The following is a 19,014-nucleotide window of genomic DNA, read 5'->3' on the forward strand; positions in this document are numbered from 1 at the left end:
TAGCAAACAAAATGCTGCATTTTTCAAGGGAACATCCACCAATAAATCTGTCCTTGTTCCTCTCTCTTTGTATAATACTATTTGTAGAAAAAATCGTGCGTACATGGCAGCGATATCCTCACTGAATTGAGGATAACCAATAAGAAGAGAAAAGGCTGCGCTTTACATGAAAAACAGTAAGAAAGAAAAAGAAAAAGACAAGTTACAATGATCAACTCAATAACAAACATTAGTTGGGAGGGGCATCGAATGGATGTTGAGCGGAACTAGTAAAGGCTGATACAATCTCAAACTAGAAATCAAGTGCTTCTTTCCTGGCATGGTAAAATCACAATGCTAGACTCGATTATCGGCATAATGGATAGTCCTTGCTGCTTTCTTTTATTAGCTTCTAATCTCAAGCAATCACATTGGCCGCAAAACTGCCATCCAAACTTGTCAATTGCCAGCCATTGAGAAAACTTGAGAAAGAATCAACGATTTGAGAGAGAGAGAGAGAGAGAGAGAGAGAGAGAGAGAGAGAGAGAGAGAGAGAGAGCTCCTATTCTAGTTGCTCTGAAGGAACCTGGCCAAAGATATCGGGACACGATTCCCAATTTCTGCGATCTCTAGCCTCCCAATACCCGCCGATGTACTTGTATGTATCAGTTGCCTTGTCCTTCGCAAACCACCGTGGTTTCCAGCCCCTCTCTTGCATTTTCCGGGCCTGATTTCAGTTGTCTCATTGTTAACTACTTGTCATAACAATAGGCAAACATATATCTGAGCTTTTCATAAGAGCGAAGGTAAGTTCGAAACGAAAAGACTTCCATGCTATGCTCTTCGACATTTATCTCACATACCAATCTGCATTACTTGCTTTCTAAGGCCAAGGTTGTGCCACCAGTGCACTGAATTGAATTTGACATTTCTGAAGCAAATGAAACTGAACATATTGATTAAGCTTTCTTATCTTAACTAACTTTCCGTCGCCTTACTTTTTTTTTATTTGGCAGCAGAGGCAACGTAAGATTCTCTGCATTCTTAAACAGACAATTGGCCTCAATAAAATAGGATGCAGTGCAACTGTGTAGAATTTCATTGATGCTCGAGTTCGGACAAGCACCCAATTGTCATATAATTACATATCAGAGAAAATTTTGCACCTAATGCACAATTTTCAACAGGTATCTCCATTTTCAAGGAGCACAGCATTCATACTTAGTCAATAACATCTTTGTCGTAGATGCTATTATGGACTGACCATTATTTGAAATTAAAGACGGAGTCTGCACCCCTTCTCTCTCTCAAGGTTATTACATCCTGTCAGGCACGTTTTGGTGCCTATCAAATTCCTAAAGCTCATTACTTATTTAGGTGCAACACTCATTTTACAGACTGAATGGTCATGATTCCACCAATTCTTCATTATAGACAGAAATATAACTCTGGCAAATAGTGCAAATAGTGCAAGATTCTCCTCTTCTCAATGTGATCCTATCGGGTTTATAAACACGTGTTGACCGATGGCCTCAATTAGCTGTGACATGTCTTGTTTTCTTTTTTCTCCTCTTTTTTAGTGTGGTTGACAATTGGGTATACGCCTTCCAAACTGAAAAGTCCATGTCAAAGCCGCTTATGTCCACCCACCTAGTATGTCCAACTGTATATAGGAAATTACATGTTACCTACAACCACTAGTACATTTAATCATACACTAAGCGGACTCTGGGCTCATGGTCAGTTCATCCTTCATTAAGCTGATGATAATGCCTCCTGTTTAGTCGAACAAGCCATTGCTAACTTAGGTAATCTCTCTCTTATGTGAATATCTAATTTGAAGTCTCCTAGACTCAGTAGAGAACCATTTCATAACATAAAAATGCTCACACCCCACCCCGACCCCCAAGCAAAAACCACAAAAAACAAACACATAGATAACCCAAAATCGGAATTAAAAAAAAACCTCCACAGGACATTGACTCAGAATAAGATGGGACATTCTATTTACCTGCCGTTGACGCTGCTCTAGCCTCAACTTCTCTGAATTTGCCATTTCATACTCCCCATTCTCCAAGTATCTCTGATCAGGTCTAAGGCTTGAGTCTGTAGGTGGCAACTTCTCCTGCAAAAATCTATTGTTAAATATAAATATCTCAAAAAAAGAACACCCGAAAATAATCAAGATAGCGGCAATGAACATAGCAGAAATGAAGTACACAAATCTAACGACTAAATAAAATGACAAGTACTTAAAAAGATTAGCTATTACTTTTGTGGGCAATAAATTTCAGACGTACAGAAGAAAAAGTCCTATGTACAGTGCATTTAAATCTACATTTTCAGCAGTATTCTTTCGTACAATTTTAGTCTTAAAGAAATCCAGAACAAATTAAGTTTAAGGTTAACAAATATCGAAGTCCTATAGAAATCTAAAAAAAAATCCAGCAAAGGTAGGCCCCAGCTATCTTTAACGGACAATCTCATATTCCAAGAATCTCTCTCTCTCTCTCTCTCCACACACACACACACAAACATTGCAATTTCTGCTTTTGTTTTAATATTGGCAGGAAAGGGAATTCGGGAATTGAGACATCACCTTGAGCCCAGGGGTAAGCTCATTCAGCGTTATGGCAAAGCGTGTTAAGTTGTATCTTGTAGGATATTTAGGAGGCTTGCTACGTTTCCATAGTAGGCGGGCTTCAGATAATGAGTCAGATCCTCTCCCTATCCCAGAGCAGTCTCCGATTATGTAATGCATGCTTTCATCCCATTTTCCAAATAAAGTTGCCACGGTCTTCCCACTCCTATCTTGAACTATACCATGTACCTGTAAAAAAAGAATGCATTCTTCCTCATGAAGCTGAATTGCTGCACTGCAGAAGGAACACAATACATCTCCAACATTTTTCTCCATCAGGAGTAAGTTATCCAGGCCACAAGAGATAAATATGTCAAACAGTTGATATTACTGTGAAAGTTCATTCAATGTATCAGCTGATATTATCTAATGAAATGAAGCTCTGAATCAGTCATGACTAAAGAACAAGTCATAAGATCAACAGCACAAGCATTTCTGATTCCTTATGAAAGATCTCACCCTCCATCACTTTCAACCAAGGCCTAGCAAGTTATGACCCGCTTCAAAATATCTCAACTATATAACTCCACAGAGAATAAGAGCCAAGCAATGAGATCATTTTTTTTGGTCTGAAGCAAAGAGGTCAATTTAAAAGCACAAGGATCACATATGAGGGTGCTATCGGTTGAGATTGACACGCACAAAAATGGCCATATGCAACCAATCAGTATCTGGTCACACATGAGCTGCTGCATCAGTTAAACTTGAATATACTGTACTGTCCCTTTACTGAACAAAGAACTACTTGAGCAAGAAAACTTCTATATGTTCTTCAAATTTTTCAGGACCAGTTATTGAAGGGAAGAGGAAATGTTTTTTTTACAGTACTGATCATTATCACAACATTGGCCTTTCGATATCAACATTTAATACCTAAGCTTTTCCACGCTCAAGTTCATCAGATTCTACCCAAACCTAACAACCCATGAAAATGCAAATGAGGTTTGAAACCATTCACTAACCAAAAATATACCACTGAAGTTATAAGATGCTTCTATGCCACAGCTTGTGCCCAAGGGGTAAGCATGGACGGGAGTACGAGAGAAAGAGAGAGAGATAGAGAACCTGGTGAGGATTTCTGTCGATAATAGACTGCTCCTTGAATTTCAACTTACACGAATAGTCACGATTGCCTTGTATGCGCATAGTTCCATAATGGTCACAATAAAGTTTTCCCAATATGAGATTGTAGATGGATGTTGTCACCTGCAAGATAAAGTTATCTTGATAACACGAACCTTAAACACTACGGTTATCATCTAAATGATCAAAATTTTTACCTTATTCCACTGGAAAACTTCACCGTCTTCAAATTGCAAGGTCAAAACACCAACGGGGTCAAGCTGTATTGAACGGCCCCAGAATTTACTTTTCAAATTACTGTCTCCCCAGAATTTCCAGCCAGTACCGTCACAGTGACATGCAACAATCATGGGATGATGACTGACCTGACACGAAATTGTGAATTCAGATTTAGCACGCCCACTGACTTCCAAAAAGATCTGTAGATAAGCCATTTCATGAAAGTAAAATGGGAATTTCATCTGAATAAATGTCAAAAAGAAAATGTGGCTTGCATAAAAAAAATTACGGTGACCCACACTGCTCTTCTTTATAGTCCTAATTGTTGGTGGTTTCATGTTCATTTCTAGACAGCGAAGCGTGGCAAGCAATATCTTCCACTTTGCTGCCATATGTATTCAATAGCAAATTATTAGCCTCAACTAATCCCCTGATTACGTTTTGGCACGGATAAGCCTCAACAATGGTCAGAGATAAGGAGGACATGTAATTTCTAGGAAACTGGTAGACAAGATAACGTATAACCTTGCGACAACTAGAGCAATCTCACAGAAACAAGAAGCTAGTTCAGTCCAGCATTAAGGTTCAAGTAGCTGTTACTTGTCCCAGAAAAGAGTTACCACAGTTATATCTACAATTAAATTACAACTCATCCCCAAAAAAGAGACATTGTATCGTAATTGATGGGATCTTAAAGTTTTTCTGGTGTTACCTTCTCTGAGAAGAAACGTAGGCCTTTATCCGGAAAGTCAGCCTCATATGTTTCCCCTAATAATGGATTAAACGGCTTGCAAATTCTTCCTTCAGTTGAAGAATATCCAGATACAGCAAAAGCTGCCACATTAAGAATCCTCATAAGGCTGTTACCCTGAATTTTGCAAGAAACAACAGATTTAAGAAGCACTGAAAACTTGGAACAATGGTCATGAGCAAAAAAGTGAATAAACAAACCACAGGGAAAAATTGCAATTGTAAAAGTAATTTATCTTATGATATTAATAAAAACATTTTCCATACTATTTAGTCACAACAGTTCAATTGATCAGCGATGTGCTTGTCTGCATTTAACATAAAGGTTCGTTTATATCCACGTAAACAGATATTATAAGAAAGTTCATCCACCATACAAGGACGAAAGATGCAGCATATGAGAATCCCAGTCACCACAAGTTCCTAACAAAAGATTTTAAGCTCATAAGATGATTGAGTGTGAGATACTTATAGAAAGAGCTAAGTCATTAGCAGTAAACAAAGAATAGATGGCTGAAAACTTCACACTTCCGCACTATACACTGAGCAGATGTATATCACGCAACAAATAGAGAGGAGGAACTTTCTTCTTTCCATAATTAGAGGAGAAACTTGGACTAAAAGACGAGAGAGTAATCATCATAACACATTAATAGCATCAGTAGAATGCCAATAACATTCATGGGCTCTAGACCCAACAGAACAGAGAAATCTCATCAAACTGCATACCTTCTTCCCCCATTCATTTGCCCGGTCAATGAGATAAGAATATTCCAAATCTTCACAGCATTTCTGTAAAGAAGAAAGAGGCTCATTGAAGTAAACAGGAAGACATACTTTCGTGAGGTCCTTCCCTATGTTATCCTTTATCATAGACCAAAGACTGACGCCCTTCTCTGTCTCAGCGGGATCAGGCAATTTCTTACGTCGCTTGACATATGGAAAATTCAACCCGGCTGAGCTTATGGAAGGATCAATATCATCTTCAGATTCAGCAATGTAGAGGCCTTCATCATCTGAAGAAGATGATCTGCGCAAATCAGACCCACTACTCTTGAAAGAACTAGATGACAAAAAATCCCGAGTATCAAAGAAGGCATTGTCCTCATCCTCTGTTTCTTCTTCTGCAGCATCTGCTCTTTCATTATCATCATCAGATTCACTTGCACTAGCCTCTGCTTTTAAATATAACAAAAACAAGTATAAGAATGCTATTGCTACAAGAAAATGCAAAAGCCATCCAAGAGTCACATCATCAACACGTACAAATACAACCTCAAGAATAATGAAAGTGGAACTTTCACCTATTATCAAATAGAAAAATAAGAAATTTCTGTTCCAGCAAAAGATAAGGATGAACCTATCCTTCCTAGCCTATCCGGTTCATTAGTCATTATATCACAACAGGTATTCTGCAGGTCCATAAATATCTAGCAAAAACATGAATTAACTAAACCAAAACTATCAGCACAGAAGTTTTGCTTCGTTGCAATGCAGATACATCAGAATTAGCTTAGAATGTATTTGTATTGCATAAGCTCACCACTGGAATTATTTTGCCTCAAAGAAGAAGCCTCATGATCATTATACTGTCTTTGGCTCTCATCGACGACTGTGTTCTCCAGATCAACTTTTTCTGTCTACAAAAACCACAACATCATTCCAGTTTCTCATTTTAACATCAGAAAACAAGGAATAAAGCCCACGACCAGGATAATATACTTTTAACAGGATTAAAACATCAGAAAACTGGAATGTTAAGCACTTGGGAGGATGTCAAAGTAGAAAATCCTATAAATGCATCAGGGATTTGCAGCCAGATCCAATTTATTACAATAAGATGGCAACATTCATGAGAATACAAGACAATGATAATTCATAAATGAGCCACTGCTAATATCTACCTTGGGCGTAGAGAAAGGATAATTTTCTGACGATCCGCATTTAAAAATTTCATTGCAAGTAATAATACCAACATTCGCAACTTGTTTATTGCAAGCGGAAACCAAAAGGCTATCATACCTTGGAGAAAGAAAAAAAGAGAACGCAAAATCCCTATTGTAGAACAGAAATAGAAGCTTACTTTACCGGAAGAAACAAAGTCTCAAGCACAATAAGACCCTTCAAAACACTTTACCTCCTCCTCTTTCAGCATTAAATAAACAACATTTGGGAGACTACTGACCAGTAATGTTTTACACATGCTGCTTATCTCACCCAATAACCCCAACCTCCCCCCCCCCCCCCCCCCCTTTCCCTCCTCTCTCTTCTCTTTCTTCTTCTTTCCAAAGGACACAATCAGCCTCCTAAACATACCCAACAAGATGAACATCACTGAAGACTGGACAATCTCACACCAAAAGCTAGTCAACTTTGCTAGCAAACTCTCTCTGCCAATTGAACCTCCAAACTGGTCAATAAATTATAACAATGCTGTTGCCCCAGCTACAAAATGTGGCCAACGCCAGAAAAATAAATTCACTGAGAACACAATGATCTTGCATGCTTAGTATAAGGTGGACCTAGTGAATAGCATTACTTGAAGTTTATCCCCCACTGTTGGTTAGTATCATTTACAAGAGATAAAGGAAGAATGAGGAATATAAAGGACGACAGAGTTAGGAATGACCAGAATGGCATCCTCAATATTAGTGAAGATAGTGGATAACACCAATTGAGTTCATCCTCCATTATCCTATAACATACTGCTCGTTTACAAGAGAGAAAGCAAAATAATGGGAAAATAGAACCCGAAAAAAATTAAGGAATGAACAAAGAGGTTTGTGAAAAAGCTGCAGAAAGAACAAAGCATTATCCAGCTGAGCACATTTTGATCCCTTTCATCAGCTAAACACAAGAAATAAGAGGCTTGCTGCAAAAGGTTCTTCATATAGCAAGGGCACTATTATGTCAATTATGCCAGGTTTTAACACATCCAATATAAAAGGAGCAGAATGTACCTAACATTTATTTAACTTTCGGTTTTCCTATATTCCCCATGTACTAAGGCCTTACTTCCAATAAAGTTTCTTTCTTACTAATGGGGAGAGAAAGCTTGCAATGAATAAGCGAACTGTCAGAAAGAGTAATAGCCATTACAAACATCTTTTGATATTAAAGTACGTAAATTCATATAGTTTCAAAATAGTGTTTCAGACTTAAGTTGAAAAATTGTGCACAGTGCACAATTAATCCATCGATAAACGAAATCCAAGTAATAGCATGTAAAATATCCAAGCCTCCATGTTACAATAGAAAAGAAGAGGTCGCATTAAATGGCTCTCATCAGACCCAGAAAAGAATAAGGCGCAGCCCGAAAGATAAGTCATAGCTTACATTATATCAAGAGATCCAAAGGAAATACTAATCTACTACCCAAAGTTTCATAGGAGCAGTCCGACAGTTGATTCACAGCAAAACAGAGCGCAGATATTGGCAAACCACCCAGAGTCCCAAACTAAAAGGTAAGAAAAGGAAAGAGGAGAAGCACGGCCCAAAAGCAATTGATTGCAATATTATGGCTCCTCCACTGAATAATATTACTTTGAACTGAAACAAAACAACCAATATGTAATGGCATAAAATAAAAAAATTCATGAGCATTCAGAGAAAACGTGTCTATAGTATATAAAAGAATTCATTACAAATGGATCAGATACAATGAAGAGCAGACAGAGAGCCTGCATCAAGGAAATTTATGTAAAAAATCAAAATTTGGTTGAATGTGCAGTATTCTCAGGAGTAGTCGGACTAACTGAAGAAGAATCCCGACTGGCACGACGTTTTCTAAGTTGCATAACATGTACCTCTAAGTGCCGGAGAGTGTCAATTAGTAGCCGCTGCTTCTGCTTGAGAAGCAACACCTGATCCTGCATAGCTGCAGCTTCATCTCTCATGATCTGTTCACATTCCTGGATTAAAGCTTCACGGACACCCTCTTCCTGAAGATGCTGTCTCAACTTTTCAGTGGAAACAATTGCATTATCCATGGGGGCCATGAGCTCACTGTTAGACATTCGAGGAAACATGTCCTTGACAGCCTGCAGTGCTTCCATCCACGCAAGTCGATCTTCTCGAGTTTCTGCTCTCAAATGCAGCCTCTTTGTTCCAGTAAATATCGAAAACCTCTTGTCATCCGATCTGCTTTCGCGGATAGATGAGACCTGCCCATGATGAGTCGAGCCTAGAATTAAATCAGCCAGTTCGCACAATAAAGAGTTCACCGAACATTTCACTTGAAAAGGATAAGCATTATAACTAAGGTCTTACTATCAGGCAATCCATAAAAACACTTATCTCCAACATCATCATAAAGTCCATAATCTGAGAAAAAGTCAAAGAAGATGCACAAAGATGTAGAATCGACGTTATGCGGGATGAATCAGTATATCTACACTAGAGATGGCCTTAAGTCACACACCGTAACTTGATCTGCGTCCAGCCATCAATTTGTTCGCCACATAAAAAACCTAGCTTAATCTTCCACGGGAATCGAGTTTTTGGTTTCAGGCCACATTGCGCCAGAATTAGTTGACTTGTCAATAAGCCATTGATTTGTATCAACAGACCATCTCAAATTGTAACAGTAAGGATCGTGCATATCCCAAGTTTTTCATTCCAGTGAAAAATTTAAGCATGAAGCCGCAGCTCATGTACCGACTAAAGTTACAAAGAAGGATAGAATTATCAGAGACTTCAATGTGCTAAGAACACTGGAAAATGGAGAGTACAGCCATGAATATACAATGAACATGTATTTCAAGTAGGAAATGCTGATACGGAGCAAAATGAAACCACAAAATCAATACCTTGAGATGGACTTCACCGAACGGCTTGCGCCGAAGCTGCGACGGCCCAGCCGTCGACCGCCGAGAGACCCTCCTCAAGGACTCCTCACCGATAACTTTCGATCCTTTCTCGGTCTCTTGATTAACGACGATCTTATCAGGCCCGTGGATCTTATAATACGACAGCACGCCGTCTTGCAACACAAACCACCTCGGCCGCCATCCCTTGCCGTAATTCACCCACTTGTACAGTATCCCCGATATCCCGTTCCCTACGATGTCGTTTATCTTCACGTCCAGCGCCGGCTGCTCCCTCGCGGCCGCGTCGGCCCCGGGGACGGCGATGGCGGGGATCGCGCTCGGCCGGTGGTCGCCGTTGCGGTGGTCCTCGGCGTGGACGTGGCCGGCGGATCGCGCGGGCGGATCGGGCCCGGCCTGACCGGCGACGGCGGCCATGGAGAAATGGGAGGGCAGAGCGTGGGAAGCCTTCTGATCGGAGACCGTGGTGACGCAGCAGAAGGGATGCATGTGGGAAGGAAAAAGAAAAAAATCGATCCGGAGAGTCAAGCCAGATCGGAGGAGCGGGAGCCGGCGTCGACTCGGCGGAGCGCGGCGGCGGCGGCGGAGGCGGAGGAGCTAAGGAGAAGCAGGTTCATCTAGAGAGAGAGAGAGAGAGCGGTGTTTCCGAGATTTGCGTGCAATTGGATGATCGAATTCAGAGAAGCGACGATGTGTATATATATATATATATATGTAGAGAGAGAGAGGGGGGGCAAAGAATCGGTTGGTTATTGGGAGAGGCGGCGTCGAGGAATGCGGAAGCGGTGGATGGCGACGGAGGAAGAGGGAATATCGCGGCGGCGATCGGGCGGCGGAGGGAGCGGGGATTGGAATTTTCTTTTTTTTCTGATTTTTTTCTCCGGTTTGGAAATTGCGTAGGAAGAAACCGAGGAAGAGGACACTTGACCCAGGCGGATCGGGGGGGAGGGGGCAGCTGTTGGAGGACGGGATTCTCTGCGACCGGACGTACTGTAGGTAGGGTGGGCACGGGGGGCTCTGGGAGATCGACACGTGGGGGGCTCGACGTGGGGACACGCGGAGAGCGTACGGTTACCGTGTTGACACGTAGTATGAGGTCGGTGGGGCGTGCGCGCGCGCGCGCGAGAAGGTTGAAGGGGGAAATGGTCGCCTGCGGCTGCGGTGCTGGAGCGAATTCGTGTCTTCCACGACCGAGAGTGCGCGGCTTCCGCGTTCGTGATCTAGGGAATACCCACCCGAGAAGACATTTCGTACGTACGGAGAAGGAGGCAAATGATTCGTACAACCTCATCATTGAATTTGTTTTTTATTTTGATCCAACATATAATACCGTTCATAAACCTTTAATTTATTTAATATAGTCTCGAATTTTAATTCAATATTTAATATTATTCGTGAACTTTTAAATATTTTTATTTAGTTTAGAGATTAAATTGAACATTTATCAATAGTTTATGGACTATATCGAACAAATTAAAAGTTTAGGGATGTCATTTTACATTGGGCCACAGTTTAAGGACTACATTGTACAGATCAAAAGTTCAAGAGGGAGGAAATTGCACATTAGAACAAAGTTTATGAACTATTTTTGCTAGTATCCCTTTTGTGCAAGCACTAAAAACACTCATTTACATTAGGTGTCCATAAGCCGTCTAAATCTCAACCCTCTAAAATTGCGGGATCTGTATGAGTCTTATATGATTAAGTGGCTGAGATTAAGCGTGTGATATCCTTTGATTGATTAACTTGATGTATTATCCGCTTTGGCCCGTCCATGCATACATGTAGGCGCTTTCCTAGGAGATCACCCATCATACTAGTGCTCTAGTCTAAGCATGCTTAACTCAATTCGTTCCTTCTTCTTCGCTCTCCTGGAAGTCCATTAAGAGTTACGCTTTTCGAGTCCTCTTACCCTTGTTGCGTTAGCTAGTGCTTGCTTTGTCGAACCACCAATGTACTACTGGTGTTCTGTTTTGATACTATTATTAACAATCTGTCTCTTTTTGTGTGGGTCAGGCCCTTAAAAGGAGTTTTCCAGTGATCAGATGAGGTGGGGGATTATTATACGAAAGTCCTAAACCTTATGTGTGGAATGTCATGAAATCCTAAACTCTGTAATTGGTATAATTAAATTCTAAACTTTCGTAAAAAAAATGTGCAGTGGAGTCTTCAATTTTTTAATAAAGTTACAAATCTTCATCGAAATTAAATTGTAAAACTTGTTCAAAAGTATAATTTAAGAATGTCACACAAATAAATGACTCGATTTGCTCTATTTCAAAAAGATTTGGGATTTAATCGAATCAATAAAAAAGTTTAGGATTCAATTGTATTCCATACATAGGACTTTTGCTACATTGTTCCTCACGAGGAGATCACTACTTAGAAGTAGTCTTTTTTATGCATATTAAGAGGCCTTCCCATCCGATGAGGGACTTTGGGATATCAATACATGAAATTGGATGTTGCAAAATTGTCTCCATGCTAAAGTTACAAAAAAAACCTCCCCACTTAAATAAGGAAAAATGACACAAATGGTCCATAAATTTTGGCCCAACTTGCAATGTCATCCCTAGATTTTTAATTTGTTCAATGTAGATCCTAAACTATTGGTAAATATTCAATTTAGTTTCTCCGTTTGCTCAAACGACATCATACGTTGACATTATTTGATAATGCATATTATTATATGCTGAGTTAGATTTTTAAAAATGATGAGTCAACATGTTTATCTTTTTATCATCTACTTTAGAAAAGGAGATAAAAAAAATCCATCATTATTTGATGACATTGATTATTATATCCTAATTTGAGATGGATTATATTATTTGGATGATTCATTCGAAACTTTTTTTTATTGTCCATAGTTCAAACTTAACAAATTGGAAGACGCGTCAGCAGATTCCATTGACTTGAATTAACAGAAGGACCTTATTGAATATTTTCATGTAGTTTAGGGACTAGACTGAATATTTATCAATATTTCAGGGATCACATTGAAGATTAAAAGTTCAGGAATGACATTGCACATTGTACAAAAGTTCGGTGACCGTCCGTGTCATATTCGCCATGAACAATTGAAGGCCACACTGGCTTTATATGGTTGTTCGGAGTAATTATTAATTTTAATTTATCAAGTTTGTGACATCTCAAGTCTCACATCGGTCAGGAAAGACCATATTGAGTGATTTATTAGTCCACATCCACCCTCAAATGGTCGTCACCTTGTGTGGTTACTTAAAATATTCATTTTGAGGGCACATGGAAAGGAGGGGGTCGTTGCAACTTTTGAAGATTCTAGCTCGCGCGCATCGACCTTTATCAGCATGATATATCTAAAGCGCAGTTCAAAATACAAATCAATGCGTAGGACCACGGATATCTTTTGCTGTAAATTTTCAAAACTTAAAAATATATATATTCTTTTTCGTTTCCAAATTCTAAAACAACAACCAGGAGTATAAGTTGAGCAGGTAATCTTTCCCCCTTCTATAAACAGGAATTTAAGTTGGTATTTAACACTATCATTCACCAAATTACACCCACACATTAACATCATAGGCTTCATTTGCAGAAATGTAAGTCTTTGTCTTCCCAAATTTGAATGAAATAAGCCAAGGCTGTGTGGATGCTGCCTGGCCCAATTGAACTCAACTCCAGGCAAGCCTAAGAAGGCTAAAGATAGATCACGAAAACATAAGCCCGGCAAGCCTTCTCGAGCTAAGTTTCTCTCTTGCTTTGCTCGACATGTCCCTGTTTTCTCATGGGCCACGTCTCGACATGTTACCATTCGTTTCGCGGTTTTAATGAAACTAAATTCTTGGCAGAACGCATGTGGACTCTAAGAATTCGTTTCACATGTTACATATAGTTTTGCTTATCTAACGCAATTATTGGGCTCGGTGGGCCGAAAACCGTTCCCTAGGCACGCTCGTACGATAAATTGGGAAGGCTCGTCGGCCCATGATCAGGTGCATAATGCCTCGAGATGCAATTGTAGAGCGATGTTAGAACAACACATGCCGCATTATAGACCCGTTGAACGGGTGAGTCGGGTTGAAATTGGATTCGACCAAAATCGACCCATTTTTTATTTGATACAATTTTAGCAACGAATATCTGATTCGACCCGGACCTAATCCATACCCGACCCAATCCGCATTATTAAAACACATCCGTATTTAATCCAATAAATCAAAACGCCTACCAACCACCCATTTAACCAACTTTAAGCTCTTCGTGTGGATTTGTTACGTGGATAAAATTTCACATTTAATTAAAAAGTAAATTAACAAAATAAAAAGACGTTAGCAAATAACGTAAAAAAAAAACCCTAAAAATTGGAAAATTTATAAAGAACTACAAAAGTATGCATACGTTATGACGACACAATATTCTCACGAGAATTTTGCACTTCTATTCAGGCGGGCTTCCGTCACTTTAGTATGGCCTTAGTGATGCACTCCCGAAGGGTACTAAAAAGATAAATCGTCGACTCGGATTCCAAGAGCGTCACGAAAACTTCGAATGAAGCCATCGGCGATGACAAGCGCATGATTCGCTACGACATCGGATCTCAATCCGACGCTTCTCCTTTCTTTTCCCTCCTGCGGAAATCGATTGGTGTTCTATTAGGTGATAAAAGTAGCAACAACCTTTGGTTTAGGTATACAAAGTCGTGTTAGGCTTTTGCCTCTTTCATGGCAAAAGCAAAGATGTCTTTTCCTTTCCTTACGTCCTGTAAATTTCACATCACATGAAGGGTCTTCGCTTTTCCATGTTTAGGTAAGAAACCGTGGATTCGGTCCACTCGTTCTATAGCACCGACGGGTTTCAAAGATCCACATCTTCTGACGAATTTCATTTGAAAAAGACCATTTTTGCTTTGGAAATAAGGGAGACTGTCCTCGTGCATCTCGAGCTGAGAAGTTGATTTCTGTCTTGCCCCTTTTGCTTATAACATCAAACTCGTGAAAGAAATTGTTTTTTCTTCCAACTCTAATTCAGCCAAATTACTTATTGTACGGCGGCCGATTCAATCCTAAACTTTTCAATTTGACCAATTTAATCCTAAACCTTTTGATAATGTGCCAATATAGTCTTTCTGGCCAATTTTGGCCGCAAATTACTAACGTGAATATCGGCCATCCTACATGACATTGGTCGCGTTGACGTGGAAATTTTTTGCAATTATTTATTTACTTTATTTATTTATTATTTTTTTTCCTTTTTTTCCATCTTTTCTTTCCTTTTTCCCTCCGCTGGTCCATGGCCTCAGTAATGGTTGGCAGAGGTCTTAGCAACGCCCTCGCCTAGTGTACCAACTCTTGCCGGCTCATAGTGAAAAAAGAAAAGAAAAGAAAAGAATTAAACAATTTACAAAAAAATCTGAAAATTATGAAATTGCGAAAATTGTTCACATCAGTACCGGCGATGCCATGTACAATGGCTAGCGTCTACGTCAATAATTTCCGTTAATATTGGTTAGAAAGACTATATTGACAAATTGTCAAAAAGTTATGGTAGTTAAATTGAAAAACTTATAATTGAAATGACCGCTGTATAATAAATTTATGATTTTTTTTGTAATTTTCACGGGCATAAGCTATTTGCGTTTTGAGTAATATGGATCAAAGATAGTTGTATCGTAGACCCATTAACACAGTTGGGGCTTTCCTACTCTAACCAACGAAAATCTACTTTCTAAAATTTTAACTGACAAACGCATAGTTTTAGCCCCCTAAATATAAGTTAAAAAAATGGGTATCTGGCTCATTTTGCCACCTCTAATCACGTACCATGAAGTTAGATCATAATGCGTAACTTTTCAGAATGGCTTTATTTCCAAAAATCATCAGCGACCGTAACCAATCATCATCATCACCAATGGAATCACAACTCTTCATTTTTCTTCATTTCCCTTTGATGGGGAAGATCATGTCAAAATCAGGGAATAGACCAAATCATGGCGATTTGGCAATGACTTCACCACGGGTTCGAAAGTTCTATGACGATGAAAGTGAAGGCGACACAAATCAGCATCTTGAAAATGAATGGTTCCAGTTTCTTCGTTCTCATGCACCGCTCACGTTCCTTTCCGTCTTTTGCCGGACGAGGGTTTTGGTTTCTTCACCGGCGCGTTCATGCCATGTGGGGTGGGTGTCCTGTCTCTTATTCTTATGGTTAGGACAACAGGGTGAATGCACTCGATAGTGTGTACCGGGTTGCCTTTATTTCCATTTGGTTTCTAATTATATGCGAATATCAATTCAGTCATAAACTTTTCAATCTTACTAATTGGCCAATTTTACTAATTGAGTGATAACTTTTTTGATGATTTGTCAATTTAATCTTTTTTGCCAGAATCTGCTGATATTAAATTGGCCAAATTGAAAAGTTTAGGACTGAATTGGTATCCACACAATAGGTTCATGACTTTTTTGGTAATTTTTCTTACGTGCATATGTTGCCCGAGTTTCTTTTTGGCGATTTCGTGCAATTTCTCACCTATTTGTGCAGTCGGGCTTCTTTTCTTCTAGATTGCTATTTTAAATCATATACGTCGACTTTCAATCAATAATACAGAGAAAAATAAATATATCGCGAAATTTCTTATCATTTTCGTGAAGTGCAAGACATATTGACTACATCTTAAATAATTAATTTTTCAAAATCTATAATGACATTGAAGTTTTCCACTTCTCCCGATGGCATAGTATTACTTAAGTCATCATATACCGATACTGTGAACTAATCGGAATGCCCATGGCAAGCACAGGCTCCATTTACTGTTTATTGTAAAATTGAAGATTTCGTTAGAAAATGGACTTTAAGATAATATCTCAGGAAAAATTATCCAAAAACTCGTACACTTGTTGTATGGCGGCCAATTTAATCATAAATTTTTTCAATTTGACAAATATAGCCCCAAATCTTTAACTAATATGTAGCCAATTTTGATCGGAAATTGCTGATGTAGCGGTCCAATTAGGATCGACCGCTGACGCGGCACGATCGGTGCTGACGTGGACGGCTTTACAATTTGTTTTTAGTTTCTTGAATTATTATTCTTTTTTATTTTTTTTAAAATTTTCATGTCCTAGGGCACTAGTATTAACATAGGGGATGCACGGTTTCCTTCTTTTCATTATATGTAGGATTATGTGCTTTGGAAACACTTGTTAAGCAACTAATTACGGAAACTTTACAATTTTCAATACACTACTTATTCTTGTGTTATGCACAATCAGGGCCTTATATATCGTATTATTCCAAAATGCATATTTAACCGCTTGATCGCAAATGGTTATTCATCTATCACTCACCATTTGCTTACCGAAAAAGGAAAGTCTAACCATTCCAATTCTCTTATTACACAATGCGATTTTAGAAAATCTTAATAAAAAATAACAGTTGAACGAAAAAGCACATAATTGCAAGCGAGCGAATTATTTTCCCCATTTGAAAAAAGAGGGAGGAGAGGTAACGTTAGTTGCAGCAACATTATATGGACGTTGCGATACAAACTTATATGTAAGTGAATGATCAAAACAATAGCTCGTATCAACGATGACGCGAATGGATTATATGATAAAAAGGATTAAATGAATTATGTACCTAGTAAAAATCCTTTTATGAAAACCTTACTAACTACCCATCGTTGCATTGCGTGCACGCCTTATTTAAGTGCAGGAAGAAATGACCATAATTTTTTCGTTAAATTTCAGCAAAAGAAATTGTGCATATATTATATAGTTTTCGATAATTGCATTGGCAATAGTCAAACGATAGAACAGGACGTTAAAATTATTTCTTCTTCGCCACGGCCGCTTTTCTCAAAGTCAACGACTCGAAACCTAAAAGTCGTCAAAAAAAAAAGAAGAAAAAAAATGTAAAACTCGTCGAAGGACGAGAGGCAACTCAGCATCGCCCACGTGGCAAAATGCAGACACCGCCGTCTCTCTCTCTCTCTCTGCATTTAAATGATCGCTGGCATGTCAATGGAGCTGCCATTGTTGCACCTGCAGAGCTTCTGCAACCTGCTTCGTCCTTTCGCATATCCCCGAAACGTTTCGACCGCATCCCAGAGGAGAAGCGGTCCGCCTGAGCTCCGCCACGGGGGGAGGACCGCCTCCAACTCCCAGCTTTTCCGACCGAACTTCGTGCATCTCCAGCTGAGAAGTTGATTTCTGTCTTGCCCCTTTTGCTTATAATATCAAACTCATGAAAAAAATTGTTTTTTCTTTCAACTCTAATTCAACCAAATTATTTTTTTTCGGAAAAAAAGTCTCATTTCTTTCTTCCAACACTCGCGGATTGGGGATAATTATATAAAAAAAAAGTTATGAACTTATTGTACGTCAACCGATTCAATCCTAAACTTTTCAATTTGATCAATTTAGTCCTAAACCTTTTGATAATTTGTCAATATAGTCTTTCCGGCCAATTTTGACTGCAAATTTCTAACGTGAATGTCGGCCATCTTACGTGACATTGGCCACAATGACGTGGAAAATTTTTGCAAATTTTTTATTTATTTTTTCAGGTCCTTAATTTTTTTCCATTTTTCCATCTTTTCTTTCCTTTTTCCCTCCGCTGGTCCATGGCCTCGGTAATGGTTGGCAGAGGTCTTAGCGACGCCCTCGCCTAGTGTACCAACTCTTGCCGGCTCATAGTGAAAAAGAAAAGAAAAGAATTAAACAATTTATAAAAAAATCTGAAAATTATGAAATTGCAAAAATTATCTATGTCAGTGCCGGCAATGCCATGTACAACGGCTAGCATCCACGTCAATAATTTCCGTTAATATTGGTTGGAAGGACCACATTGACAAATCGTCAAAAAGTTGTAGTGGCTAAATTGAAAATCTTAGAATTGAAATGGCTGTTGCACAATAAATTTATGATTTTTTTTGAAATTTTCATGGGCATAAGCTATTGAAGACAGTTGTATCGTAGACCCATTAAAACAGTTGGGCTTTCCTCCTCTAACCAATGAAAACCTATTTTCTAAAATTTTAACTGACAAACGCATAGTTTTAGCCTTCTAAATATAAGTTAAAAATATGGGTATCCAGCCCATTTTGCCACCTCTAATCACGTACCATGAAGTTAGATCATAATGCGTAACTTTTCGGAATGACTTTCTTTCCAAAGATCATCAGCGACCGTAACCAATCATCATCATCACCAATGAAATCACAACTCTTCATTTTTCTTCATTTCCCTTGATGGCGAAGATCATGTCAAAATCAGGGAATAGACCAAATCGTGGCGATTTGGCAATGACTTTTCCACGGGTTCGAAAGTTCTATGATGATGAAAGTGAAGGCGACGAAAATCAGCATCTTGAAAAAGAATGGTTCCAGTTTCTTCGTTCTCGTGCGCCGCTCACGTTCCTTTCCATTGTTTTCCGTCTTTGCCGGACGAGAGTTTTTGGTTTCTTGGCCGGCACGTTCATGCCATGTAGGGAGGATGTCCTGTCTCTTATTCTTATGGTTAGGACAACAGGGTGAAT

General features: G+C 39.1%; 1 protein-coding gene across 7 annotated transcripts in view; it reads right to left on the reverse strand.

The window, feature by feature from the left end:
* LOC115676405 (oxysterol-binding protein-related protein 1C-like) overlaps positions 1–19,014 on the reverse strand; it is a 27,164-nt gene continuing 8,150 nt past the window's right edge. The window contains exons 2-11 of one of the 7 annotated variants that reach the window (XM_056311355.1): positions 9,481–10,080; positions 8,479–8,835; positions 6,216–6,312; positions 5,402–5,850; positions 4,635–4,790; positions 3,901–4,122; positions 3,686–3,826; positions 2,579–2,809; positions 1,991–2,104; positions 1–706 (exon numbers count right to left, since the gene is read on the reverse strand). In XM_056311355.1, the coding sequence (XP_056167330.1) occupies positions 542–706; positions 1,991–2,104; positions 2,579–2,809; positions 3,686–3,826; positions 3,901–4,122; positions 4,635–4,790; positions 5,402–5,850; positions 6,216–6,312; positions 8,479–8,835; positions 9,481–9,987 (2,439 nt within the window). In that variant the 5' untranslated portion in view covers positions 9,988–10,080 and the 3' untranslated portion in view covers positions 1–541. Of the gene's footprint in view, positions 707–1,990; positions 2,115–2,578; positions 2,810–3,685; positions 3,827–3,900; positions 4,123–4,634; positions 4,791–5,401; positions 5,851–6,215; positions 6,313–8,478; positions 8,836–9,480; positions 10,373–19,014 lie in introns of those variants that run through there. The other 6 variants (XM_056311354.1, XM_056311356.1, XM_056311357.1 and 3 more) reach the window with 6 other exon arrangements.

Source organism: Syzygium oleosum, unplaced genomic scaffold (genome assembly GCF_021117445.2).
Source record: "Syzygium oleosum isolate NSW1041296 unplaced genomic scaffold, Sole_v2.1 Sole_v2.05, whole genome shotgun sequence".
NCBI classification, from domain to species: domain Eukaryota; kingdom Viridiplantae; phylum Streptophyta; class Magnoliopsida; order Myrtales; family Myrtaceae; genus Syzygium; species Syzygium oleosum.